The sequence below is a fragment of the Microchirus variegatus genome (assembly GCF_963457635.1).
Source record: "Microchirus variegatus genome assembly, chromosome: 4".
NCBI lineage: Eukaryota > Metazoa > Chordata > Actinopteri > Pleuronectiformes > Soleidae > Microchirus > Microchirus variegatus.
In genome coordinates this window covers 19,658,520-19,686,194 of record NC_139805.1, presented here as the reverse complement: position 1 = coordinate 19,686,194, position 27,675 = coordinate 19,658,520, and the positions used below count along the sequence as shown (strand labels likewise).

General features: G+C 41.7%; 2 protein-coding genes across 2 annotated transcripts in view; both read right to left on the bottom strand.

Annotated features, from left to right (window-relative positions):
* Window positions 1-5,778: 5,778 nt before the first annotated feature.
* On the bottom strand, window positions 5,779-16,929 carry slc35a3a (solute carrier family 35 member A3a). Its single transcript, XM_083888453.1, has 8 exons — window positions 16,609-16,929; window positions 15,200-15,409; window positions 13,087-13,241; window positions 12,883-13,005; window positions 8,813-8,984; window positions 7,025-7,143; window positions 6,608-6,741; window positions 5,779-6,524 (listed from the first exon to the last, which is right to left on the bottom strand). The coding sequence occupies exons 2-8, from the start codon at window positions 15,387-15,389 to the stop codon at window positions 6,434-6,436; spliced, it is 984 nt and encodes a 327-aa protein (XP_083744579.1). The 5' UTR covers window positions 15,390-15,409; window positions 16,609-16,929; the 3' UTR covers window positions 5,779-6,433.
* Window positions 16,930-17,720: 791 nt separating this feature from the next.
* The window catches only part of notch2 (notch receptor 2), a 49,505-nt gene continuing 39,550 nt past the window's right edge, over window positions 17,721-27,675 (bottom strand). The window contains exons 20-35 of the mRNA XM_083888523.1: window positions 27,384-27,585; window positions 27,093-27,246; window positions 26,772-26,956; window positions 26,530-26,662; window positions 26,172-26,423; window positions 25,903-26,015; window positions 23,884-24,419; window positions 23,439-23,780; window positions 23,171-23,313; window positions 22,860-23,064; window positions 22,607-22,691; window positions 22,270-22,423; window positions 21,867-22,186; window positions 21,622-21,769; window positions 21,258-21,355; window positions 17,721-20,878 (exon numbers count right to left, since the gene is read on the bottom strand). Coding sequence (XP_083744649.1) covers window positions 19,442-20,878; window positions 21,258-21,355; window positions 21,622-21,769; window positions 21,867-22,186; window positions 22,270-22,423; window positions 22,607-22,691; window positions 22,860-23,064; window positions 23,171-23,313; window positions 23,439-23,780; window positions 23,884-24,419; window positions 25,903-26,015; window positions 26,172-26,423; window positions 26,530-26,662; window positions 26,772-26,956; window positions 27,093-27,246; window positions 27,384-27,585 — 4,507 coding nt within the window. The 3' untranslated portion in view covers window positions 17,721-19,441. The remainder of the gene's footprint in view (window positions 20,879-21,257; window positions 21,356-21,621; window positions 21,770-21,866; window positions 22,187-22,269; window positions 22,424-22,606; window positions 22,692-22,859; window positions 23,065-23,170; window positions 23,314-23,438; window positions 23,781-23,883; window positions 24,420-25,902; window positions 26,016-26,171; window positions 26,424-26,529; window positions 26,663-26,771; window positions 26,957-27,092; window positions 27,247-27,383; window positions 27,586-27,675) is intronic.

Sequence of the window (27,675 nt, the reverse complement as noted above, 5' to 3'; positions counted from 1 at the left end):
AGGGCGCTTTCATCACGTCACAGTGGGCCACTGCTGCAGTGAAACAGCCAGACAAAAACACACACTGTCACAACGGCATAAATAAGAATGAAATCTTTGGCGTGTAACATCTTGAGGGGACAACTGCCTTAATTAACCCACTGCTGCCTTTGACGAGCCAGAAAGTATGTCAGTCTCGACGCCAGTTGCTGTTGAGCTGCTGGGTCTTCAGGCATTTATTTCAGTCTCAGCACAACTGAGCAAAGAATTGTACACCTTTGAAAAAAAAAAATGAAAAAAAATGGCCACCAGTGCTGGGATGTAACACGACTCTGTGCCGTAGTGTGGCCCAGAAAAGAAAGGAATGATGAATCAAGCCTGAGCGCAGCATGTTTTTTTTTTGTTGTTTTTGTTCTTTTTTTTTGTTTTTTTTAAAAAAAAGGTTGTCCAGCCTTAATGATGACATCACCCTGGCCTGCTCTGTACTGCGCAGCACAGTGCTGCTTTTGAGCGGAACCAAGGGGAAGGTGTGTTTTTGTGTCACCGGGCTACACGGAGAGGGCCCGACTCACAACAGAACAAAAAGTAATGTGACACTGGATGGTGTGTTTGTGTGTGTGTGCGTGTGTGTGTGCAGCCAAGTGTGTATGACTTTGTGGTCCTGTGTTTTTTTTCTTTTTTTTATTAATGTGGAGCCCCAGGGTCAGGTCCAGGCTTGCTGCTTTGTCACACCAGACTGCCTCACACACACACACACACACACACACACACACACACACACACACACACACACACACACACACACACACACACACACACACACACACACACACACACACACACACACACACACACACACACACACACACACACATACACACGGGCAGGTTCCCAAACACAGGGATCCTGAGACACAGACAGCAAGTCACTATAGATCATTTTTAGTAAATCCACTATCTTTTAAGGTCAATAGTTGTTTAAAAACAAACAAAAAAACTAAATCCAGATCTAAGATATGGATCTTGAACAAGACAAGGGAAAAAAAACATAGAAATAAAAGATTTTTAAAAAATCATATTTAAGCCATAATTGTTACAGGAGACAAAATATCAGTTGATATAATTGTGACATAGGAAATACAGTGGTATGTTTAAAGGCATAGTTCTTGTTTGTAGAGGTCGGGGGTGTACGAGGTGCTTATGCAGAGTCATGTGGAGCACAGAGAAAACAAAGTGCAAGTGCACCATATTTTCATAATGCTACAACTGTATATTATATATTAAATACACACACAGCCTCTACACTGCGTTGGTACCAATGACGAGCGACGTCATGAAAACAACGCAGTCCATCATCGTCTCCCTCTCCACTGAGACTCTGACTGTTAAGTGCCTCACACACTCCTACTCCTCTACTTTAAAAACAGAACTCTCCTTTTAATGTCACTGGGAACAAAGGGGTTCCTGAGACCCCTGGCACTGTTAGTTTTGAGGGCGAGGTTTTGAGAAAGCCTGCGTTAGTAACTGACTGTTATGGTTCAAGACGAGTTAAAAACAGTACATGCATCCTCAGAGCTGGGTTTTCTTTCTTTTCTTACATACATATCAAAAAGAAATTGTAGATATGCAGTTTTTGTGTTATGAACACACGGTCATCTAACTTAACTTAACCCTGCAGCCAGGCCAGGGGAGAAGCTTCTCCCACCCTGCCTTCACAAAGCCAGTGATGCCTGTGTTGACACTGACAGTAAAAACATCTTCTCCATGTTCCATCTAAATGTGTGCTAAAGTGAGTGTGTATGTCTTTGAGTGAAAGAGCGCTGTGTATCTACACTTTAAAAAGGATTGGTTCGCTCACTTACCTCTAGCTCCTCGTATCCAAGATGAATTTTCAAATGCTGCCTCATGCTTCTGGGCGAAGGCCAAAAACCTCCAGAGGAAAACTCACACAGGAGGTTCATTAGGATTTGTGATCTGGGAACAATTTGAACGAATACAATTCAAACTCGAGCAAAAGTAATAATAGACATTTTTCTTTTCTTTTCTTTTTTCTTAGAGACAATAAGACATACTCAATACATCCTCCACAGGACTGTTTTATACGCATAATAAAATACCTAATAAAATTAGAGCAAGTGTTTCCCAACCCTGGTCCTCAGGGAACACTGGTCTGCTCCAACAAACCTGACTCACATCAACAGCTCGTCATCAGGCGTCACCGTTTCAGTCAGGTGTGTCGGAGCAGACCAGTGTTCCCTGAGGACCAGGGTTGGGAAACACTGCATTAGACAGCCTTTTCTAACAGGAAATGAACTCTCACTCTCCCACACCAAAGCCCATTGAGAAAATCATTGTTTTTTGTTTTTTTAGCTCACTGGTTCACTGGAGCTCCAGGTCTTCTGCTGCCTCGTTTGATAAGTTTGTGGCACTCGGATAAATCCAACAGTGAGGACAACTGGGTCACAAGATAACACATTTGAACGTACGGATCGAGGTAGAAGTGGATCAACAACTACTCTGTGTACTGGTGTAAAAGGGGTCGTACCTATGTTCCCCCCGTTTTTCCCAAAAAAGGTCCTATGTTCCCCACTTTGTATGTGACAGGAGAACATGGGATCCTTTTTTTGAAAAAGGGTAGGGTTAGGGTTAGGGTTAGGGTTAGAGAAAGGGTACATACAAAGTGGGGAACATAGGACCCGGGGAACATAGGTATGGTCCCGTGTAAAACGTCCTCCCTCCCCCTCTGTTTTCAAAAATAACAACGTGCACACAACATTGATTGCATTTACATTACACAAAAAAAAAAAGATTCACTGGCAATGATTGGGTAACTGGAATAAACTGTTTAAGGTGTATACGTGTCTCGAAGAAACCAGAATATTGACAGAAACCTAGGTGTGTTCAACAGGTTTTTCAAAAACCGATAACGGCAATAAACCGATAATGAATATCAGTTTATTCCGTTTACATGAGCACTTGAATAAGCAGATAACTACAAAAACCCAATAATAATCGTCTTTTTACGTGTGCATGTAAACGCACTCAGTGTTTTCAAAAAAGTTGCAGTTTGATCGAGCCTCATAAGTACGCCGTCGAGTGCCGCCAAACCAGTTGACACGACAACACATAACCGGCAGTTTTCAGAAATCTCCACTTTGGCTGGATTTTTTTTTTTTAGAAACAATCGTTTTCTGTGGTAAAAGCGGGGTTTTCGTGTAAATGAGAGGAAATATCTACGTTTTCTCAAGTGTCTGACTCGTCATTTATCGACATTATTCGAGCTCGCTTCAAAAAAAGGGATCCTGAACTATCCCTTTAATCTTTATTTACTGTTTCTGGAAAGACATTTATATATATATAAAAAAAGTGGCTTCACCTTGAATTTCAAACCCTGCACCTTTATACATACACACACAGTCAAATAATGTGTCTGGTTGAAGTGACCCTTTAAAGATTGGAGCAGTATTGAGTTTACACAGTCAAGTCTCTTGTGCCATCATTTTGTAAAAAATGTTTTTTTTTTTGTTTTTTTTTTACAATGATTCTTGAGTAAAAAGGAAGAAACACTCAGTGAAGCCCAGACTGAGAGTAAATGTCGCTTACTGTTACTTCACATGGTTCCTGTGCCGTGTTTCTGTTTGTACACACTGTGGGCCACGCTGAGCTGGTCCAAAACGAGACAGAGATGAAGAGAGACAAAGGATGTAACTGCATTATTTCCCCCCCTGCTGCTCATTATTCTTGGTGCAAACCAAACAAGCCTTCGCGCACACACACACCTCACCCAGAACCACACCAGACCAGAGCCATGATCACCGGAGGGACTGTTCTGCCCACTGTGCAATGCGCCGACAGCGGACATTTGAACAACACAACCTATTGTAGCCATAAAGCCGAGGGAGCAGTCACTGACAATCAAGGGAAACATCTCGAGCTGCACCTTAAAGACAGTGGAGACGCTATAAAGAGGGTGATCCTTATTAGTTTGCCATTTTATTACTCAAATATAATTGAATTGAACATTTTTATAGGGTGAAAGAAACGCAAGCATTTTTCACAAGTTGCCCCCAATAGGAGCTTTTAAGGTCCAGTTTGTAACATTTAGGAAGGTTCATTGGAAGAAATTGAATATACGACACACATATGTAAAACATATAGGTTTGTATAATCACGGTTAAAAAAAATTGTACTGTACTTTGTAGAGGACCAAGCAAACCAAGAAGAATAAGATCATTTCTGGTTTGTGAAGGCCACCGTCGTTCCTTAACTTGCTCTGGAAAGGATAAATTGAGCAGAGGAGTCGTCCATTTTTAAAACATCTAATTCTTACACACTGGACCTTTAGAGAAAATACATTTATACTTGACAGAGAAGCCACACAGTGGCTGTCTGTGTGAATCAGGGGCCTCTTTTACAGTAGCAGATGTGCCTGAAGACTCGGGCTAGAGCGGGTTAACGTCCCTTCGAGAGGAGCTCGACTAAAACTCCTACTTGTTCCGCTGATGGACTGGAGTTTAAACGCAGCGATTGCTTGAAGACGACTGGGTGAATAACAGGCGGTTTATAATGTGAAGAACACGGAACTGCCGTGTTAACAGTCCTTTCTCTCAGACTGTCTGGCTTTTGCATGCAGTGTTTTTAATCTCATTAAAACAAATGCCAAATACTGTATGTCAAACGTGTGAATTTATTCACGTGTTGCAGTTTGCAGCATGAAAAAGGAGAGGCTCACAGTGAGGTTTCTCTCTGAATCTATGATGCTGCAAACCTGAGACAAAAAACATCCTCACGATTTTGCAGAGTTGTAAAAATCCTGCCGAGTGCGAGTTCCTCTGTGATGTGCTGCAGTAAACAGAAAAAAAATGGTGTTGAAGCAAATATAGATAGTGATCTCATGAGGAAGTATATTATGTTCTGTATGTTTGAACATAAATGGATGAGTTTGGGCTCTGGGAAAGAAGTGAAGGAGTTTGGGGAGAGAAATATTTGACAGGCCCAAGTTTTTTTTTAATAATAAAAGATCCACAGATAAGGAATTAAAATTAAATGAAATTATTAATTACACCCACTTTATACCCCCCCAAAAAACAAAGTAGTTCAAGACAAAAAAAAAATCCAAACAAAGTACAGTCCCGGGATACTTTTTATGCAAATAATTCCTTACACATTTGAAATAATCAGTTTCAATAATCCACACAGTTCCACATTGAGTGATTATGTTTAAAAATCAACAGTGTATATATATATATATTTATACAAAAGAATGAGACACAGTGGTAGAGCGAAAATAATGGGGTTTGATTCCAGGCTCTGCAAATCTACATGCCGATGTGGCCCATGGGCAAGGACAGTTTACACCAGCCAGACGTGTTGTACGAACGTGAGCGTGAACGGCAAAAACTGTCGCGTAAAGAGCTCCGAGTGGTGCTCAAGACTAAAAAGTCATGATATAAATACAGACCATTGAGCGTGACACAAGGAGCAGGAGTTTGATCATCACTGGCTTTGAACAATCATGTAAACGTAAGCCGAATGAATAAATTAGACAAATTATTCCTTTAGATTCACAGATTACAATTTGAAATTGTGCCGTTATTTACAGCAGAATTTGAAGTTGCACAAAACCGTCTTTAAATAATCGAATAACCCTCATGATGCCTCCAATTAATTAACGCTTTCTTCTTTTTATTCATACACCCAATGAACAGACAGACCACAGTCGTACAGTGATCTGTGTACATTATCGAAGACGACACAGTGATTTGACGTTGCTTGGCAACAAAAAAAAACTGTTTCCAAGAATAGCTGAGGAGAGAGAAGGCAGTACGAGAAGCCATAAATTAGAGAACGCAAGTTGTGAAGACGTTAGCTACTTGAGTCTGAAGGCTTTTGCACGATACTAACCTTGATCATTTGTGACTATTTGAGCACACGTCCGGTCCTAAATCTGTGCTTTCACGTGTGTGGAACGAGAGTCGTGTGATCTGACCCGACCTGAAATACAGCAACTGTGAGGTGAACGAACACAGAAACAGTCTGGACGAACAGGCTCTGAACGAGCATCAGTCATTCCTGTGAAGAGTGTCTTCTAAGCTCTGCAGTGTTGACAAAAACGATCACTACAGCGACAATGAAATGAAAAGGAGTAAAAACGTCGGATCCTGTTTCACCAGTTTTCTTCAGCTGAGGCACTTTTGGTGACAGACTTCTCACAGCTTTTGTGCTTGCTTTTTGTATTTTTGGAACTCTCCCTCCCTTTGACTTTTCCTCTGCTTACCTCCTCCCTGCCATTTCCACTGCTCCTCCTATTTGCGATCGCAATATATGATAAAGACCTTTACCCCCTTTTTATTTTCCTTCTTCTTCTTCATCTCTGTCCTCTATTCCCCTCCTTATCTTCACGCTTCGGCAGCGACCTCCTGCTGCTGCTGCTGCGGTGTCAGCCGTGAATGCCCCTACGCCCTGCTGATGTTGGGGGAAGTCTTGCCTTCATAGCCATACAGGAAAGTGGCTCCGATGACCAAAAGAGCCCCCAGGAAGAAAACACTGTGGACAAGAGCGACAACTTTGTTATTAAAAGAAAGAAAAAAAACATAGAGAAAAGACAGCAGAGTGACAGCTTTCTTTACCCGGTGGGCTCAAAGTCCTGCAGCCAGAAGTACGATATAATAGTTGACAGGATGATGGAGAGCGATGTAGCAAAGCCCTTGAGGATGTTGTCTGCATACTTGATGACCGCTGCTATGACCAGACCACCCAGAGCCTGGAGAAACAACAAACACACAGACACAGATGGACAATGGCATGACCCGCACACACCGACAGGGAGTCTGCTCCACCAAATTAAAGAGTCTCTTTTTTCCCCAGAGGCTTCATAAGGAAGCAGTCACTGGCAGCTGCAGCTGCTTTATCAGACTGACAAACATATGATATGATGTCGATGATATTGTTTGCACTCATTGTTCTCAAGTGAAATGAAGGCAAAAACAAACAAAAAAAGACTAACAACTTTACAGTGTTTGACAGTGTCTGAGCGAGAGTTTTACCTGCAGCACGACAACAATCCAGGTGACGGTGTTGTAACCTTGCAACATCCCTGACTCCTTCACTCTCTCTCCGTCGTACGCCAGCATCCCAAAGAGACCAAAGATGAGGCCGAACAGCCCTGGAAACACAGACGCAGCAAAATACATGAGTGAGTTTGTTAGAAACTAAAAAGAACAGCTTCATAATTATTTCTAATGGGGAAAATGGAAGCTCTTCCATTCTCACTCTGCTCAAGAGCCTATAATGTTGGTAACTGGGTAGAAAAGGTGAGTAACTTCATAATAAACAAGAATGAGGCTCAGCAAGTGTAATGCTGAACTAACTGCTGGCAAATCAGGTTTTTTTTTCTTCCTCTCAAATCATTATTTGCATTGTTAATTGTTAATGACTTAATTAGATTAGTGAGCCCAGACATATCAGCATGAGTTGCTGTGGTAATGGTGTAAACATCGCCACATTTTTGACAAGCATCTCAAACACAGATGCAGGAAAAATGGGAGACTAAATACAAACTGATGCCACGACTGTTTGCCAGAACAAAATGATGTGTTTTAACAAGTCTGACTCAACAGATGTGTCTGATGTCAGAGTCTTTGTGTGTCAGGCAGAGCGAGGGAGATGTTGTCATGTAATCGTGAGAAACGAGAAAGGACAGGGCGATCGGTGTTGGCTGCAAATAAATTATTGTACGAGTGCGGCTGAGAGTCAAAAAACAACAACAAAAACAGAAACTAAAGATGATCCGATGACATCAGGACAGACTGGAGCCATTCACACCTGTAGTTATGATCAGATCACCGAGGATGGATGGATGTGATACCAGGACCAGGTGTATTGCAGAGATGTGGATAAAATGTGGATAAAATTTGAATATACAAAAATCTGTTTCGTTTTTTTTTTTTTTTTTTATCTGATCGTGTAAACAGGGACTTAAAGGTCAATCATCATTTGCTTTTGTGGAAGTATATTTGTTACAGTGACAGCATGTGCAGCAAAAGGTACGTATTGTTGCTTTAAGGTGTGATCACAGCAAGTTACTTTGCTTTTCTCTCAAAAATCTCAAAGAGGTTTTAAGATGTATATTCTCTGCTCACGATGCCTGGTGTACATTCCGGGTAACACTTTTTTTACTGCTATATTTTGCTGCTATAAACAAATTGCTTTTGGATGATGTGACTTTTCTCAAGTGAGATAGATAAACTGTACCCTAATTTGTGAATACCATATCTATGAAAATGTGAAAAAGCACTTTATTTCACCTCTCAAGTGATAATAACGATCAGATTAGCAATACTCATGATCGATATGTCAAATTGATTGAGTCTGCATTTATATTTCATGTCGTTTTGTCACTGAAGCAACAAACTAAAGGGAGGAAAAGCACAAAACAGCAGCCCCCCCCCCCCTCTTCTTTTCTTGACTCCAACATTCTTCAACACCCTTCCCAGGAATCGCAGGAGACTTTAACACATACCTTACACCATCCAGGATAAAAATAAAGCAAGACAGGAACATTCATCTGAACAGAAAGGTTTTGCAGGTAAGAAAAAAAAAGCAGAGCTGGCTCTCTGTGCAAGGAAGAAAGTCAAGTATACTCAAGAGCTTTGAAAACACAATGCTGTTTACAACAACACCTCACAACTATACGGACGTGCATTCATGAAATCATTGTAGATTTTAATTGAGGAATGTACCAACACCTTCTACTCTGATTCTGCTGACCGATCACACTCACTATTCTCAACACGTTCCTCAACACAGGAAGAGAAGAAAAACGTATCGCTCACCGAGCTGGATATTACGGATCCACACGCTCTGCTTGCTCTCCTTCAGGATCTTCTCAAAGTAGACGCCGGCAAAGCCGCTGGAGCAGCACGCCACCAGAACTGCCACCACGCCGATGAACTGGGATCCTGCAGAGTCGCTCTCCTTTACAGTTGCTGCGGAGTCTGAGGGCCACTGCAGAGACAAGAGAGAGACACAAGAGAGACACAAGTTTGTTTGTATCCACTGAAAAGTGATCAGTTATGTATAGGCTGTTGTTCAGATTTAACACATTTTGTCTTCTCTTCTGCTGGACAGAGCCACGCCAACGTCCTCCCTGTTTCCACTCTGTATGATAATCTAAACTAAACTCCTCCATGCTGGATTTGGACCCAACATACAGGGTGGTTTTGAGTTATCATATTTTGCCGCAAATTCAAACAGAACAACACACAACCTGAAGACACAGAAGTGATCTCATGACTCTGTCATAATAACGTCATGATACTATCTGTATTAAAGTTCAGGATCAAGTTTAACAACAGCACAGGTCAAATTTCTCCCTGAAACTACAATACTGCAAACAGAGATGTGTGCGTTCCTATTATTATGAGCTGCAGTCAACAAAAATGTGTTTGGTGTTGGACTTTGGACAGAAACAAATGAAGTCAGGGAGCAAAGGGAAATATTTGACATAATATTGGAATATTATTTAGTTTTATTGGTTTATTTATTGATGGAACAACTTCAAAGTCACTTTGAAGTGGGCCAATTTTTACGACAGATTACGACCGTTACAGATGTTAAAGAGTTATTTTCTGTATTTTATGCTGCCGAACGGTCCAGGATGTCCACCCACAACCCTCATGTGCAGGATAAAGCAGTAGAAGATGAATGTTTGGATGCTAGATTTATTCTTTGATATCGATAAGTAATGTATTTTTAACCCTTTAACACCTAAGCTTCAAAATGTCCTTCAAAATATGCAAAATCTTTGCTAATTTTAACCATATATGGGGCAGAAAATGTCCTGTGAGTAAGTGCTTTTGCCCATTTTTCCAGGAAAACGTTCAATATCTGGCAGTTATTTACAATTCACTGCATGTTAAAATAGCGTATTAACAATTTAAAATGAAGAAAAACGTTTTATAAAGTTTTATTTCGAAAAAAAACACTGTAGTTGTTCATGAACACCAGATTGTGCGTGCTAAACTTTAAATTTGAACAGTATAAAACATATTTAAAATAATTTGTTTGAGTTTTTGTCTCAATGTGCAAAAAATGGAAACCATGTACAGAGTCCAACAAAGATGCTGATTCTCTGGGTTCCTGCAACAGCATGAGTGAAAATATCGTAATAACCTTCGACATGCAAGTTCTCAGCTTTCACAAACCGTTGGAATTCTTCCGATAGCACAAACCCGCCGCGTAATTACGGTAATCTAAAGTACATCTGCGATACAATTTCAAACACGTGGCAGAATTTGTGAAATATTAGTCAAATTTGGAAAAAAATAGGACAGATCATAGAAATGAATTCTCTTTCCTTTACACCTACTGCTCAGATAAAGCTAGTCATTATCAAATAATTGTGTGTGCGCAATAAAATCACAGTCAGCCAAATGGCCCAGTTCAATGTTCACCTGTATGTGTGAATGTTCAGCCTGATAACACAAAATAGTTTAAATCACTGTTCAGAGTTGGTCTCCACACCTGTCAGTCATGTCATTGTTTCTCTGAGCTCATTGTATCTGAGTAAACAGTCAATGTATTTATTACTTCATTGAGAAACCCACGCACATGAACACTCGGTCAAATGATTGTTATAAAGGAGGAAAAAGATGCAACAAATATCAAATAAAACACTAAAAGCTATTAGTAGCGTATAAACTCTGATAAAGAGACAGAAAACTACGGTGTTGGTTACGATGAATTCACCATGTTATCAGAAAATATTGGAGAGAAATCAGCCCAGAAGTCACACATGGGATGTAGCTAATCTTTCCAAGCCAAGTTTGACACTTTAGTGGCTCTAACAGAAGGTGAGGTGAAGGTCACAATCCCCTGATCTGGAGATCATTGAAACACTTTATTATTACTATTATTATTTTGTGCTGTCACTCGTCATGAATGGTTGAATGAATGAATTAAATGAATGAAAAAAATTGTTAAAAAAAGTTTGCAATACAACCCAGTTTTAACTGTTTTAAGGGAACTAACAACAGTAGTAGTTTTACCTAGAGGAGCTGAAGTTGCACCAGAGTTTCGGTGGCTTCTTCAAATTCAAGGCTCGCGGCTACATCACGTTTACATTCCTGGAAAAAAACTTCCGCCTTTCCCTTAAACCAACTGCTGCTATAGCAACCCCTGACTGCACACATGATACCGGTTTCCTAGAAGTCAAAGCTGCACAACTACTGTCTGGATATGCAAAACCAAAAGTCACTCTTAGACGTCTACTAACAGGTTTCTGCCAAAATAAGGTCTATACAAGGCAAGAAGGTGTTTCATCATGTCACCAATCGTGACGTCATCCGCTTTCCTGTCTCTGACAAAGGAAATATGCGGCACTACAAGTCGGCCACTGCCTTGTCTTTTGTTTTTCCATTTAACCGCCGTGAATTTCACACTGTTACATTTGGATGAAACACTGCCGTTTGCACACAAACAGTTATCAGGATTCCACGCTGCGTCTTATCAAACTATGTGTTTTGTAACTGTTTTTGACTGAGTGATACATACATACATACAAAGATTCAGCTGCTCAACAACCTCTGATAAGTGAGGTTTAACATCGCATTCTACGTCGCTGACGCATTTTAATTCGATACTGGTGCAGAGTTCATATTTGATGCGATCGTGTGCGTGGTTTGAGCCTTCAGGATATGTTGTGGATAAGCCAGTCAGATTCCTGCATATGTAATTTCACTCGTTTAGTTTATCTGAAGAGTGAATGTTCGTATGCAGCAGGTAGATCCTGTTAGGTGGGTGGCCTTTACTGTCCACCTGTACTTCTCGGTGTTAACATCCTGGATATAATTAACTGACATTTACTGGCAATGCCTTTGTTTTACTAAGGCGGAGGAAGAGGAGACGTCACCTCAACTATAGCAAACATTTACTTAGCAAACGAGTTCAGGCCTCAGTGTTTACTTTTATTGACTCCAGCCTTCATAAGCAGTCTGGGAAGTCTTCTGATCTCATTTTACTTTCTTCACAGCCTGCTAGGTTACAGCCTTGGCTGGAATAATGAATGTATTCAAAAAGGAAAAAAACTTAAACATTTGTATTCAGATGATTTGTCACCATCCTTCAAAATTAAATAGTTACTAAAACATTTTTGTGGATTCACACCCAGACGTACGACCTGATCAAGCAGGAAATTCAATGACTAACATTCTAAGCTGTTTGGTGGAGAGTGCTTAAACAAAATATTGCATTATTTTTCTCTTTATAAAGATATATGAACAAATGTATGATGTTTTCTATATTTATCAATTTAGTTTGAGTTCTATCAATAGAAAAGATGAGTAAGCATTCCACATCTCCTTTGATATTGTGAATAGTGGCACTCTCAGGTGAAGCCTCTCTATTCTGATACACTGATTATTACTGGAATAAAAGGCTTTAAAGGTCCAATGTGCAATATTTAGGAGCGTTTACTGGCAGATATTGAATGTTACCCACGAGTAAATGTATAATTAAGTGAAGTAAATACTGTTCAGTTTTTGTAGCCTCAAGATTAAGTCTTTATTATGTGCCTTAGGGCTTAAAGCACATAATAGGGCCTCTATGCTTAGGCAATAGGTTTGCGATATAGAGGCTGCTATTTAGCGGCACCAGGTTTCCACAGCAGTCTGAAACATTTAAAGGTTACATCCTTTCTGTTGTGTAAAGGCCACTTTAGTTCCTTGACAAGCTTGGTAAAGGGGAGGTCTGCAGTCAAATTCAAATTCAATGACAAATTCTTACACACAAGATACTAATACACAGTCAAATTAATGATATTTCTGTGTTTCGCACTATTTTTCCATCTGTACCCTGCTTCTTGAGATGCTAAAAACACATGTTTATGTTTAAAGAGACTTCAAACCTGCACAAAAGCCACCCCAGTCATGAGGATGATCAAAGAGAGCCACTGGTAGAGGCCCAGTCTGCGGCCCAGCATGGACACAGAGAACAGAGCCGTGGTCAGAATCTTCAGCTGGTATGTCACCTGATTGATGCAAAGAGGGACAACTGTCAATAATCCATCAACAAGAATAACAAAAGGTTGTCCAGCTGTCCTCTGCTGTACCTGGTAGGTGGCTGCGTCCAGGTTGGACAGGGCAACGTAGAGCAGGTTGTTCTGTAGGGTGTAGATGCCTGAAGGGATCGCCAGCTTCAGTGTGTCGATGGGTTTTTGGACAATTTCCTGACGCAGGATACTGTTCAGTGCTCGTATGCTATAACCTGTTAGTGACAGCAAAACAAGTAAAACCAGTATGTGAATATTCTACACAATTCTGCCAGGATGTGATTATGCTAACATGAGTTTTGAGGAGGATTTCTATTCATTTTCATGTTACATGAAGCATGGGTGTGGCTGTTGATCAAAGCATAAGAGTGGTCACGCCACCTACTCCTGTCCACATTTAAGACACTAAACCCCAAACTGTGGGTAATGAAGTAGTGAATGATATATGTACTAAATGCATATGGATGCTCAGTGACACCCTGTGAGGTCCCATATTACACCCTATTTCTCAAGTTAAACTAGTTCCCTGGTGTCCTAATGAACATGTCTGTGACATGCTTTGCTCAAAATACCATAAGGATGAAGCACCACAGCAGTTCAATCACCCTGCCAAAACAGTCCTGTTCAGAATGCTCTGTTTAGTAGTATCTCTTTAGGTCCACCTTAAGTGGAAACTCCCAACCCAATGAGTGCGGAAGTCAACATCGCTCGTTTTATCTCCTGTACTTAGACTGAGGAGGACCACAAAAACATTAAGGAGTCATCTTTTTTCACACGTTGCCGACTGATAGGACCTCCAGAGTGCCATATAAGGATTTAAATGATTATAAAGTAGATTTTGCATATGTGTGCTCCATGAAAACCAATTACTTACAGACCACAGTTTCATTATGACTCATATCCGCATTATATCTTCATTTGTCACAAAACACTGTGGAAACTTAATATATTCACAATAAATATTATGATAACATATTCTGACCTGATGTAAATGTATACAACAATGCAAGATCAACATAATTAGCATCTTAACGTTCAACATGGCATTCATTTGGAAACAAATGAATCAAACTAAAACTAAACCCCCAGGTATAAATCAGTGTATATGTGTATCTAGTGATGTTATTTGTTGATCCAAATCGACTGCCTCTCTAGTAAAACACCAGTTACTGGCTTTCTGACTGCACGGTTGCGTCACTGGTACATGCTTTCATCAACCTCCTGCCCAACCAGAGTTTGACCCAGACTCCTCCAACTTTTATAAACGCTGGAGCTGTCTCTTTGCCTCCTTTTCGATCTCCACCACTCGAGGTGCAGCGTCAGCATCGAGAGTCTCATTTCACACAGACGCAACTCGGTGTCAGATTTCACTGCCAGACCATTCCCCCTGCTCTGCTCCCCACTCTTCTCTGAAGTTTTCTTTCATTCTAATTTTAATTAAATGACTAAATAGTATGAGATATGATGTGTGTGTGTGTTTGTGTAGGACATTCTGTGCAATACTTCATGCTGACACAATGTGTGCAACATATTGTTGTCATCACAGTTTAGTGACAAACGTGTAATAATCTGTGAGATATTAGCCATCACGATCTGGCTAAAGAATGTGCAACACCTGGGTAAATATGTGTGCAATGTTTTGTGGGGAATGTACGACATTTTTGAAGACACAAAAGGTGCAAAACTGACACCGTGGTTTGACATCCTGGTGTTTTCCATGTGTGGGTGTGAACGTGTTTACTTATGGCTTTTAAATCGAACAGGCTCCACTATTGGCTTCATAGATGAAATCCCAAAGAAGAGGTGGATTGTACTGCTTAAAATAAACGTAGACCTTCAGGAGGATCGCGTGTGCATGTTGTATCTGCTCCTCAACACCTCTCAGCTCAAAGTTTTCAGTCAGGACAAGGAACACTTCGGTAAGATACAGATAAACTCCTCTGTCTCTCTGTATGTGACTGACGAGGTTTCCACACTGGAACTTTAATAAGGAATAATAATATTACAAATAAACGTAAAACAATAAAAAGCAAACAAGCAAAATACACAGACAAACAGACAAAAACAACATGCAACATATAGAGGTCCTAAAGCATATTCAGGTGATGCTAAAGACATACATGTCCTCATAAAAGTGGGAGGTTATTTATTGGTCGTTACTGCGTGCACTTACTGTGCTCCTTGAAGACGAGCAGCACACAAGCAATGATCTTCATGAGCTCTGCCAACACCACAGCAGAGGAGGCCAGATAGCGCGGGCCCTCGGCCTGCAGGGTGCGGGAGTACCGCATGGTGAGAACCAGAGAAGTGGTCTGGAACACCAGCACTCCCAGAGACAGGTACTTCAGCTCGGGAGAGGCCATGGCAACACGTCAGTGAGAAGCTAAAAAATGTAAAATAATGAAAAATTATTTTAATTTCTTAATGTAAATGGGAGGAGCCTATTGTTCATACTCGACCTTCATTTGGTTTGTATCCCTAAGGTTTCAGTAAAATGTGCACAAAAATGAGGACCAATATTATTCGTTTGTGAGCATTTTTCTGGGTACAGGGAAAATATAGAAATATGCAATACAATATACATTTTACATAAATAAGTATCTTGAATAGAATCATTTTAAATAGTGAGGCTCTGACTGGACAGATACAGGCTCCCACTATAAAATAAATCACTATGAGTGTGTGTTTTAATCATTCCAAGAGACCCAAGGGCTCATGGGAAATTTTGTATGGGTTGCCAAAAAATATGCAGATTTTTTTTTTTTACCAGACTCTTACAGAAAAACCTATCAGAGCTTTCTATATTTCTGTATAGTGGTGTTGAGATCTTGTGTTGCCCATTAGCATTCAACACAAGAAGGTAAATGGATATGGATAGTAAGTAAAGATATTAGAGAATGAATGAAAACAAACATGACTCCTAGTGAATTCTACTGCTGAAAAAAACACAGTTGGATACATATTTATTGTCCCCTTCCACCCCTGCGTTGTCACTGTGTACACACAAACACTCCCTCGGTTAGGCCTGATAGTATTGCTTGACCAAGCCTGTGTTCAGATGTGGATAAATAATGTGGAAAAAAAGAAAAATAACATCAACAAATGCCACCAAAGATTACGCACTGTGGCTTTAAGGTTCATAAAATAGCTGTGATTCATTTATCCAGCATATATTACAAGTCAAAATGTGACATAGCAAAGGTACACATTTACAGAGAAAACGTTGAGAACAGGAATGACTGGAAAGACTTACAAACAAATCACTAGGCCTGTATGTTGTAACAAGTCACGAACTGTCTTTTCCATTCACGATTGCACCAATAATGATTATTTATTATGAGGTCGAGGAACTTGTTCGTCATAAATCACTAGGACTTTATGTCTGAAGTTACTGAGTCACACACGTCAGTAACCTTCATAGCTGTAGGCAGCGAGTCAAGAGATGATTTTCAAGCCACTGGAAACATTAACGATCGACTTATTGTGAGTGGTTCTCATCGGGATTATATGAAGTATTTTCTTCCATTCAGAAACACAGCCTTTCTTTCTCTCCCTCTCGCAGTCACTGACTGAATCACTCACCTGTACTCTCTTCTCCTTAATGGCGCTTTGATGAATGTCAAAATAAAAGCCTTTTCTGAGCCTTCTCTGCAGTTCTCTCTCCGTCAGACTCAGTCCAGGTACTCGAGGTTCAAGCCAGCTGTGAAAACAGCTGCACTTCAGCTCCTGGTGTCCATTGACCCCACTGTGTGTGCGCGCGTGCGAGAGAGACAGACACGGAGAGTCAGAGTCAGGGGTGACCGCGCACGGACACCTGCGCGTTATAGCTCCAAGCTCCGGACACGGACCGCAACAGTTCTCGCCGCCATTACGGTTCTACCGGACACACGAGGAGAAAACCGTTTAAAATCACGAGTGGACTGAGAAAAAAAAAAGAGCAGAAGCGACAAGTGACGCCTCTCATTCCTGTGAAGCAGCTAACTATGTACAGCTCTGAACAACTTCCGTGTACACACTTCTTCTTCTTCTCCTCGTCAACAGTGCTTTCCGTGAGACCTTGCGCCCCCTGCTGGTTTGGAAAAAAACTGCACCACAGACAGACAGACAGACGGATAGATAGACGGATAGATAGACAGATAGACAGACAGATAGATAGATAGAGTAGTAATAAAGAACTGGTAAAAAACCTGGTGTCTTGCACAATAAAATTACGACTTCTATCAAGGACATAGTGTTATTGGCCACATTTGACTGTCTGAGAGCAGCAGAACTCTGGACGTAGGACAAATTTGTGATATAGGTCACCTTTTTCCAGTTCCTATTTGAAATATTATCCCCATGACCCTCATGTGGGGGGTTTCTTAGCAGATACTAAACATACTTCCCATTTATATAGTGTATAATCTCTGTAAAATAAAATAAAAAAACATTTCTTAAGCATTTCAAAGTAAAACTTCATATTTTGAAGGACTTGTGTAACAGAAAAATCTCTGTATGATCGAAATGACAGCATCTGTTAAAGAAACTGACTCTACATCAACACTGTGCATAAGCATAATGAGAAGACACAGCATATACAGTCAGTAGATTAAAAAAAAAAAATCACAAAGGTAAAAGTCTACAAAGATCTGGGTTTTATTTAAGTAAGCACATTTTTGGTTGATCATTTGTTTTTGTTTATTTCAACAAACCAATTGTTTCTTTCTACCTTACACAAACATTGAGAAACTACTTCATATAACATGTATATTATAGGCTATTTGGTTAACAGAGTACAATAAAAAACATTTTATATACAGAACACAGAAACATCGCCTGGTATATGTAAGAGAACTAAAAATAACATCTTGTTAAAAATGGTAACTGTCATCTCAATGTACAGCGTAGAGGTGTTACACAGAGATTAAAGCCAGGCACTGGGAATATTGATGAAACAAGAATAATTTGATTTGTCTACAGAAACAGGGATGAGTCGTCGATAACACAGAGGCAACATTTCGAATGTGCTGTGCATCTCTAAAGACTGCTCAAGTTAAATAAAAACAAAGATTTGAAGTAAAAGTAAATTTTTGGCTTCATAAAACAAAATGTGGCCTTGGAGACACTGTTCATTTAGAAGTTTCAAAGCGTGAATGATTGTCTGTGTTCACAGAGCAGTCACACAAAGCTATGCTCAACGTCAACTTTCACAAAGACGACTTTAAAAGAATTTAATGAACCGTATCCATCTCCAGACTTACTGTTTGCATGTACTTTGATTGAATCAGGATGATTTAAAAATGTGCAGAGATAAACTGATTGTAGTTAAGCAAAAAGGCAAAACTAGTTAACTGATTTTTGGAAGAGAAACTACTTAGAGAAGAGGCCGTTTAAAAGTGAAAACATGCACCTCCTGTAACATTCAGAATCATTCCAGAAGTGCGAACAATATTTGTATATAAAAAAAAAGGCTTATGTACATTTCATTATACAACAAACATAACACAGTGGCACAACAGCGCCAACGGGTGTGAAAAAAATGTATGTATATTTAAAAATAAAAAATATTTGCAATAATTTGGTTTTCAAATCAACTCTTCTTTCTTACTGTAACAGGAACTGCCTTCAGACTGGTAAAACCACTCAGTAAAAAGATGCCTTTGTGAATGTTTTCTTTCTACTCTGTTCTTTTCTTGATCCGTCTTCCTAATCAAGCAACAAAAGCTGCACTTTGACACAGTAAAAAAAAAACAATAAGGCAAATCTATTTAGTTTTGCTTTGACAATAAAAAGTGTCAACTTAATGTGACCCACTGTATATATATATATATATATATATATATATATATATATAAAAAGAATAGAGTGAATGGTTTCAAACAGGAGTTAGTATCGGCAGGCTTATCTCATTTAACAACACATTAGGATAGCATATAGCAGGAAAAAAACAATGTCCTCCAAATATCATTGCAGAATGTCTGCAGTTCATCAACAACAGTCTGTTTAATACCAGCTGACCACAATCTGGTCGACGAGCTCCTTGTTGATCCCTCGGTTAAAAGTTTGTGTTTCCGTGCCGACAGCCATAAAGAAAAGTCCTGACTGAGGCAGCAGAGAGGAGAGGACGCTCAGCTCAGCTGGTTTTCAAGGAACAACATGGAACAAGTGATCGAAGCTCATGACAAGACGCTAATGTGATGATTTTTGGTGACATGATCTTCTGATATCTAGCTGATAATACTCAACGTTTTAGAAACTATACACATTTTTTTTAAGTGCAAAGAAGAAAATATAAAAGGGGAGGTGAGTGATTATGAAAAAGGATAAACAAAAGTAACTAATAAGGTGAGAAAAGCACTGTATAACATTGATGCGTGTTGTTATTTAACTACAAAGATCACCACAGTCTGTCTATTTGTGTTTTCCTCTGGCCAGCCTACGCAAACACCTGCATGTTTCCTAGCTGAGGCTGTTGAGACGCCTGCTGCATCTGTTGCGACTGCGACTGTGGCTGCGCCTGCTCTGGAATGTGTGTGTGACGTGACGATGGCAGTGCGTGGTGGGGGTTTCCCAGAGGGGTGGGGCTAGTGGTGACGTCAGACCAGTCTGAGTTGGAGTGTGGCGAAGAGGATGACCAAGGGTCAGGGGATTCTGGTGAAGGGGTGAGATACGGATGCTCGCTCGGTGGGTGGGCAGAGTGGCCAGGGGTGGTTCCCTCTGAGCCAGCAGTGGCGTAGCTGTGCTGGGAGGGGGGTGTGGGGTATTTATCCACAGGGCTCTGCATGGGTGGATAGGAGGGGAGCGGTCGAGACTGGCCTTCAATCCCACCGTGGCTCACGTTGTGAGGGTGCGGCAGCGTGTGGGTGAGCCCGTGCGCCATGCTCATCTGTTCAGACATCTGGTACATCATACTCGGGGTGCAGTGAAGGTGCCCTGTTGCCTGCTGGGGGTGACCCTGACTCTGGTTCTGCCCCTGGGACTGTGCAACTTGTACCTGACCCGGCTGTGGCTGTTTCAGCATAGACTGGCCTCCTCCAGGAGCCATCATCTGGAAGGTGACAATGGGTGGCAACTGCTCTCTGCTCATGGTGACATTCATGGGCGTCATCATCGGACCCTGGCCGTGATGTTGGCCAATGCCTGGGTGAGAACCCCCCATTTGGTGCGGTACAAGGCCAAACATGTGGCCACCATAGCCGTGTTTGGTAATGCCCACCCAGCCCTGTTGCTGTCCCAGCATGTGACTGACAGGGGGCAACATTGGTCTGGACGAGGGACTGCTCAGGAGAGGAGGAGAGTTTGCTGTTGTGGAGACAGTGCTGGAAACATCGCCTGTGTATGAGTGTGGTGATTCCAGGGAGTCAACGGGTGACATGGTGACAGAGCTCTCTGGAAGTCCTCCTGCCGCCTTGACGCCATTTGAGCTCCCTCCTCCTGTACCTCCACCACTTCCTCCTCCCACTCCAGCACCCACACCTGGCCCTTCACCTCCAGCAGGTTTCTTTCTTCTCTTCGTCTTCATGTCTTTTAGCTCCTTAACTCCTCCGCCAACACCTCCCACTTTGGCCCCGCCGCCTCTCCTGCTCTTCTTCCCCTGTGGCCCAGGGCGCATGCCGATGAAGCCTGCTCCATTTACACCACACATGACGGAGTTTCCTCCTCCACCCATATGGTTAGGCCCATTGTGTGGACTGTGAACCAGATTGTACTGGTCCAACAGGCGGACTATATCATGATGCATTCGTTCTTGAGCGGTGTCGCGAGGCAAACGATCCAGGTGATCAGTGATGTCACGGTTGGAGTAGTGGTCAAGGAGGACCTGTGCTGCCTCAAAGCTGCCCTCTCTGGCTGCCAGAAAGAGTGGAGTTTCCTCCTGAAGGACAAAAATAGGGATACATCAGGAACATGTTTCTTTCTGATTACTTTCACCTCTACCTTTTGCTCCTAAAGAACTAAACGTATACAAATCCACAGCTGGTAAAAGAGATTCAATTATTCCTATTCAAGCCTGCATGAGACTGAATAATGAGTCATTTCTGATGCACAAAAGGTTGTTAAAACTATACAGTTCAAATCACTGGATGTATTACTAAATGCATGTATTGTTCAAGCGCCTTGTAGTTCTGTAGTCTATAATATGTGGCTTTTATGTTATTTGATTATTTTTCCAGTAATTACATTTTACTTTAATTTGAAATTGTATTGCTGTCATACAAGGTTTAAAATAGCACGAATGAAAGCAGAGAACAGACCTTATTGTCTTGCATGTCACGGTTGGCTCCATTCTTCAAAAGCACAAGAGTGGCCTCCACATTATTAACTGCAGCTGCCCAGTGCAGAGCAGATTTGCCTAAAATGGTGGGACAGTGACAATGACACAGACAAAGAAGCACACACATGAATAAATTAATTCAATTTAGAGGTCTCCTGTTATCTATTTGTGACGACTGAAATTTTGCAACAAATGAGAGCTTTTAAACAGCAGTTGAAGGAATAATTTTAATCATCATTAAAATGGATCAATCGGTGCACAGTGAAAACAGTAAAGGCTGTAAACACCACAGTTTACCCAGAACAAAAAGAAAACATTTCACAAAACAAATATGGTTTCCCCACCGTGGTCATCTACAGCATTAATGTCAGCGTGGCAGTGGATCAGCTCTTCCACCATGCCCTCCACAGCCAGTCTGGCTGCCAGGATAAGTGGAGTCGTACCATCGTTCATTCGTGCATCCAGTTCTGTTGCACGATTACGGATAAGAATCTGGGAGAAGATAAAGTTATAGACACAAAACAGATTAAAGTTCAGAGTTCAGCGTTTATCGCTTCATTAATCAAGTTCAAGTTCAGTGTCGTCTCACCTGGAAGACACCCTGAGCATCAGCTGACACAGCAGCGTGCAGAGGAGTTCGGCCCATGTTGTCATGGGCGTTGGGATCAGCTCCGGCGTCCAGCAGTCTCTTAGCAGCATCAGCTCTAGCATAACGAGCAGCCAGGTGTAGTGCCGTTTCTCCTGTGCGGTCAGTCTGCGAGATCAGTGATGCTCCCTGAGAGATCAGGTCTGAAATGACACTAGGTCCTGGTTCATCTCCTCCACTCTCCTCCTCCTCGTCTCCGTGCAGGCTGCAGTCCGGGCCCCCGCCGTTACGTAGCGATGCCAACATCAGTGGAGTGAAGCCATCTGAGAGAGGAATCGTTTTGTTATTGGAGACATTACTAAAAATGGCTTACATGGTGAAGTCTTGAGGTAAAACCTATACTCACCAGGTCCCTTGACATTAACATCCAAACAGTCGGCATCCAGGTCAGCCTGTGGGGGAGTGAGCGTTATGTCAGCAGCTTTGCGGTGCTGCAGGGTCCACTCCCTTCGGTCAATACATCCATCCATAGAGATAGGCAGCAGAGGTTTATCTTCAGTCTGAGAACCACAAAAACGTTTGTATTAACTGAATATCACTGTCTACAATTGAACATTCTGGCTTTCTTTTAAAAAAATAATTAAATGAACCTATTCTAACATGTCCTATCCTATCTGTAATGATCAAATATCCATTATTAACTACTTCAACACACCACAACTTTCCTTTCTCAGCTCACTTACCCTTGGTTTCTTGTTTGGGACCTCGTCTTCCAGCCATCTTTGACTCTGACCTCCATCAATAGCTCCGTCTTGGGTCTTAAAATTCCTGATGTGACAGAAAAAAAAAGTTTAGGTGACAGAAAAATTCATATTTATAGTTGTAAGACACAGCAGTGAATTTACTCAGATCGTCCAAGTCACCCAGCAAATGACATGGCAACTGTTGTCACATATTCTCTTTTAATATAAGCTGCTCATCTTTACACCAACTCACTTCATGTCAAAGTCGTCCTGACCAACAGGCTCTCGTCTCTTGTCATTTTTATTGGCCATGAAGCCATCAGGAAACCACAGAACACCTTGCTTGTACTTCCTCTTGGCTGCTAGCATTCCCAGCACCAGGATAAGCAGGATAATAACCACTGCCACTCCAATCAGATACATCAAGAATGGTGTCTCTGAATGCTGTGTCGGGTCACCTGGAAGATGCAAAGACAGGTCAGCACATACCTGATGTTTTGTGGATTTAGGTCTGTTAAATTAATAGAAAGTCAGGTTAGGTTAAATTGTGGCAGTGCAACTTACTCTTAACAGACACTAGAGGGTAAGGCAGCTCAGCCTTGATGTGTGCTGCTGCAATATAAGATGCAGCCTCATTGGTGTTGGCGAAACAGTCAACGGAGCTCTGGGAACACTCACGGTTGTCGATTAATAGGTGCACCTCAGAGCTGCAGGGACAAATGTGAAATAGCAAAAACATTCACTAAGATTCAGTTAAATGTTTAAAAGCTACGAAGTACTACATGAGAGTGAGAACGGGAAAAGCAGAAACACAAAAAAAACGTATGCTTACCCAATAACCTCTTTCTCTAGCTCCCGTTTGTTTCTGCGCCCCTGAGTAAAGCGTCCCTGCACCTCTTCATCCCCAAAGTAAGGGAACACCATTGGCATATTATTTTTATCTCGTTTCACACGCAGGTTGGTATGCAACAGGGCCCCCAAGGCACGCAAGAAACCATTCAAGTCTCCAAGTAGCTCCACAGGTTGCAGCCGAACCACAATGACCAGTGTGCCAAGTGCTGATTTGGGTGCAACGTCAGTAGAACAGTCCAGGCCATCCCAGCCACAAGCCTCCGTGTAACAGCTCTGGTCACAGATGCCATTTTGGTAGTGGTCAGCACAGTACTCATCATACCTGTAATACAAGAACGATGAACATTAAGTGATTGCGCTTAAAATGTTTTGGATTTTAGATCTAAATCCACAGCAAAGATTGAATATAGTGGAGGGTCACATACTTGCAGGGGGCTGTTGAGGTATCCTGGCACTCAAAGCTGTCAAAGAGACACCCAGCGTTGTCACACTCCTTGTCACAACGTCCATTCTTAAAGCGATCCCAGCAGGGAACACTGGCAGTGCAGTTAACCCAAGGCTGCTGCCAGTTGAGAGAGCAGTCCCCTCCATCCCACTGGCACTCGTAGTTGTTACACTGGTCATCACACACTCTGTCGCCTGCTTGTCGCTCACATTGTGGATACCGGCAGAGTGATGGGCCTGGGATGCTTAGCTTGTTCTCACAAAGAAGTCCAGAGAAGCGCATGGTGCAACGGCAGCTGTAACGGTTTGGGTGGGAGGGGTCTTTAAAGCAGGTTCCTCCATTTTGGCAGGTCCATGGACACCCCTCTTCATTCTCACAGTGTAGCCCAGTGAATCCTAGCTGGCACTGGCAGTATGGGTGGCCAACTGGTGGCTCCACACAGCGCCCACCATTCTGGCAATGTAGCTTTGCACAGTTGCCTTCCTTTTCCATGTCGCAGTTGAACCCAGTAAATCCCTTCAAAAGAGAATGTGAAGTGTTAGAACAGCGAGGTCATTTTATAAGTAAGGCTTGCATAAGCATTTGTCAAAAGTCTTTAAACAAATGACTATATCTGAGGAACTGTAGTTTCTCCTGCTTATCTACTTTACCTGAGCCATGGCGTGGCCCTCTGAAGCAAGCATGAGAATAACAGAGGGAGCAAGATGTTAGTACAGTGAAAAACAAGTACTTAGTGAGAAAAAGGTTACTTTTCTAGGAAAGGAGCAAAGGAAAGGAAACCAGGCGTAATAACGTTCTGTCCTGCTTTATGATGTTCTGAAACCACACATGAATCATTACAATCTAGTAATCACTGTTCAATGCTCCCCCATGTAATCAGCGCAGTGAATGTCCAGGTGCCGATTGAAACTCAAGTCACACTATCAAGTGCATCATTATTATGGTTACATCGTTCTTGTCAATAAAGATGTTATATTTAGGGATACACCGATAATTCGGCGGTCGAAACACAGCGAGTTCACTGTGGAACAACACCTGTTAAACGCTGGAAAGTCTCTAAACCAGTATGCGCAGAGAGAGAGAGAGCGAGAGAGATCTGCGCTCTTGGTCATAAGTTCATTTACTTATTTTTGTGTAGGTAATATGTTGTGAAATATGTTTAAACTTAAATAAACTACATCTACAGGTAGTTTTGTCTGGTTGTATTAGTTCGTCCTGTTATTGACGTCATGCTGTCATCACCTGACAGTCTGGCTGATTTAAAGCCCCCAGATGCAGCGGATGCCGCGCACCCCAGATGCGCGCGTCATTGATATCATGTGCAAATACAGATATTAGAATATTTGTGTTTTTTCAAAAGTCATTTTTGAGTAATTTTGACAGCCCTAAACAGCCTCATGCAAATCTCAATGCATGGCCCTTCTCATGACGACTACAACCCACTAAATGCCGTCACTAAATGGTGGAGTATTGGCAGAAGGTCCTGTAGACCACAGTTCTGTGACTGAGTGTGTTGGTTGTCATCTACAACACAACAAATCTAGTCTGGAAATAAATATATTATTTATTATCAACATAATGTATTGTGTTTTTATTATATTACCAGTAAGTAACAACTCAAAATGTAAAAAAAGATTTTCGGGACGATTCAGGACGATTCGGGACGGTTCAAAATGTTTTTCGGGACGTTTCCGGGACGGTGGTGAAAAAAGTTAGTTTTAATCCCTGATATAAAGGTAAGCATTTATCAAGAGAAATTGTAGTGTCATTGGTATTGACAATCTCTGACATTTTATACCGGCATAAGCTTAAAATCTAAATAAAAAATATAAAACAAAACATGCAAATCATTATTTAAGACTGATGAGCACATATAATAATAGCAACGCTACACACGGGAGGTGATTAAATACCTAAACAACAAAGCATTTGAATGGCTGTGAGAGTAAACTGATTTAAACTGTGTTATTGTATTATTCTGGAAATGAGGGAATCTTACGGAAGCACAGTAGCAGGTGTAGCCATGAATTGTGCTCATGTTCATAGAGCAGATACCACCGTTGTGACAAGGCCGAGACAGACACAGATCCACCATGGACTCACAGTGACGACCTAGAGAAACACGGCAAAAAAATAATTAAGAACTGAAATATTTAATAAAATAAAGGTGCATTTTTCTGACTAAACACTACATACAAACTAATACAAATACAAACAAATAAATTACTAGTATCATGCTGTCCTTTTAAGCAGCTACATTAAATGTACCTGTGTATCCATGGCGACAGCGACACTGGTAATTGTTATCGAGCTGCACACAGTCGAGGGTGCCAGGAGAATGGCAGGGCCCAGACAGGCATTCGTTGAGATCACCCTCACAGTGCTCTCCAACAAATCCTGGAGGGCAGGAGCACGTATAACGGCCCACACCGTCCACACACTGTCCTCCATTCCGACAGCGAGGCTCCCAGGAGCCAGGCGCGGGAGCACAGTCATCTACATTCACTTCACACTGGAGCCCTACAGGGGCAGACAAGAGAGTTTTTTTACAAGAAGGCACCACATATGCTCTTCACATCACCAGTCAGATAATGAAATAACTTGTGTATGCTAGATGTAGTCTTACCGTGTGTTCCAGCTGGACAGACACAGGTGAAGCGATTTATGAGGTTGATGCAGGTTCCTCCATGCATGCATGGCTTAGAGTGACATTCATCCACATCATATTCACAGTTCACTCCCTGGTAGCCTGGTTTACACTGTAGTAATGACATGAGACAGAAGCAAGTGAGTTATGTGTGCTGCAGGAACGTTGCAGCGAGTAAAAAGCAAACAACACAAACAAAAACAGCTACAAATGTAACTTACTATACACTCGTATGTGCTCTGATAGTCCTTGCATGTTGCTCCATTGCGACAGGGGTTAGACTGGCACTCATCGACTGTCTCTTCACAGTAGCTGCCCGTGTATCCAAGCTGGCAGTCACAATGATGGGACTTACCCACATTTATACACTGCCCAGCATTCTTACACACACTCTCCACTTCAACACCTACAGTGATTAGAGAAAAACACACAAACGGGCATTTGGTGAACACTGTAAACGGAAGATTTTATCTGATTATGTCTGACCGTCTATCACTATCACCTTATATGTGCATTATTCAAATCTAGAAGCGGTTACTCACCTTTCGTTGCAGCAAAGTCCTGACAGGACAAGTTGGGTACATCACAGTAAAGTCCTGTCCATCTCACAGGGCAATGGCATGTCCAAGTTGTTGTTGTCTGAGAGCAGAAGCCTTTATTGTGACAGCGCACCTGGCTGCACAGGTTAACAAGGTTCTGTGCACATCAGAGGAAAAGGAGAAGAAGAAAAAAGTTGTTACAAAGGCAAAAGAGAAAATACACTGCATGGCTGACACACTTTATCTGCTTTATCACTCACTCTGCACACTTGCAGTGACAAAAGGACTACTTACCTGGCAGTTTTGTCCATTGTATCCCACAGGGCAGGTGCAACGATAGGTGCCCAGGCCGTCAGTGCAAGTCCCTCCGTTCTTACAAGGCTGGGAGTCGCACTCGTTCTGCTCGTATTCACAGAACTTCCCATAAAAACCAGGACGGCAACGACAAGAGAAGGTGTTGATGTCATCAATGCAAGTCCCGTTATTTAGGCAGGAGCTGAAGATAAGGGAGAAAAAAAAACATTAGTCATTACAGGAGATATAGCAGAATTCTTCAATACATACTATAGCTTAAGAAATAACAGGC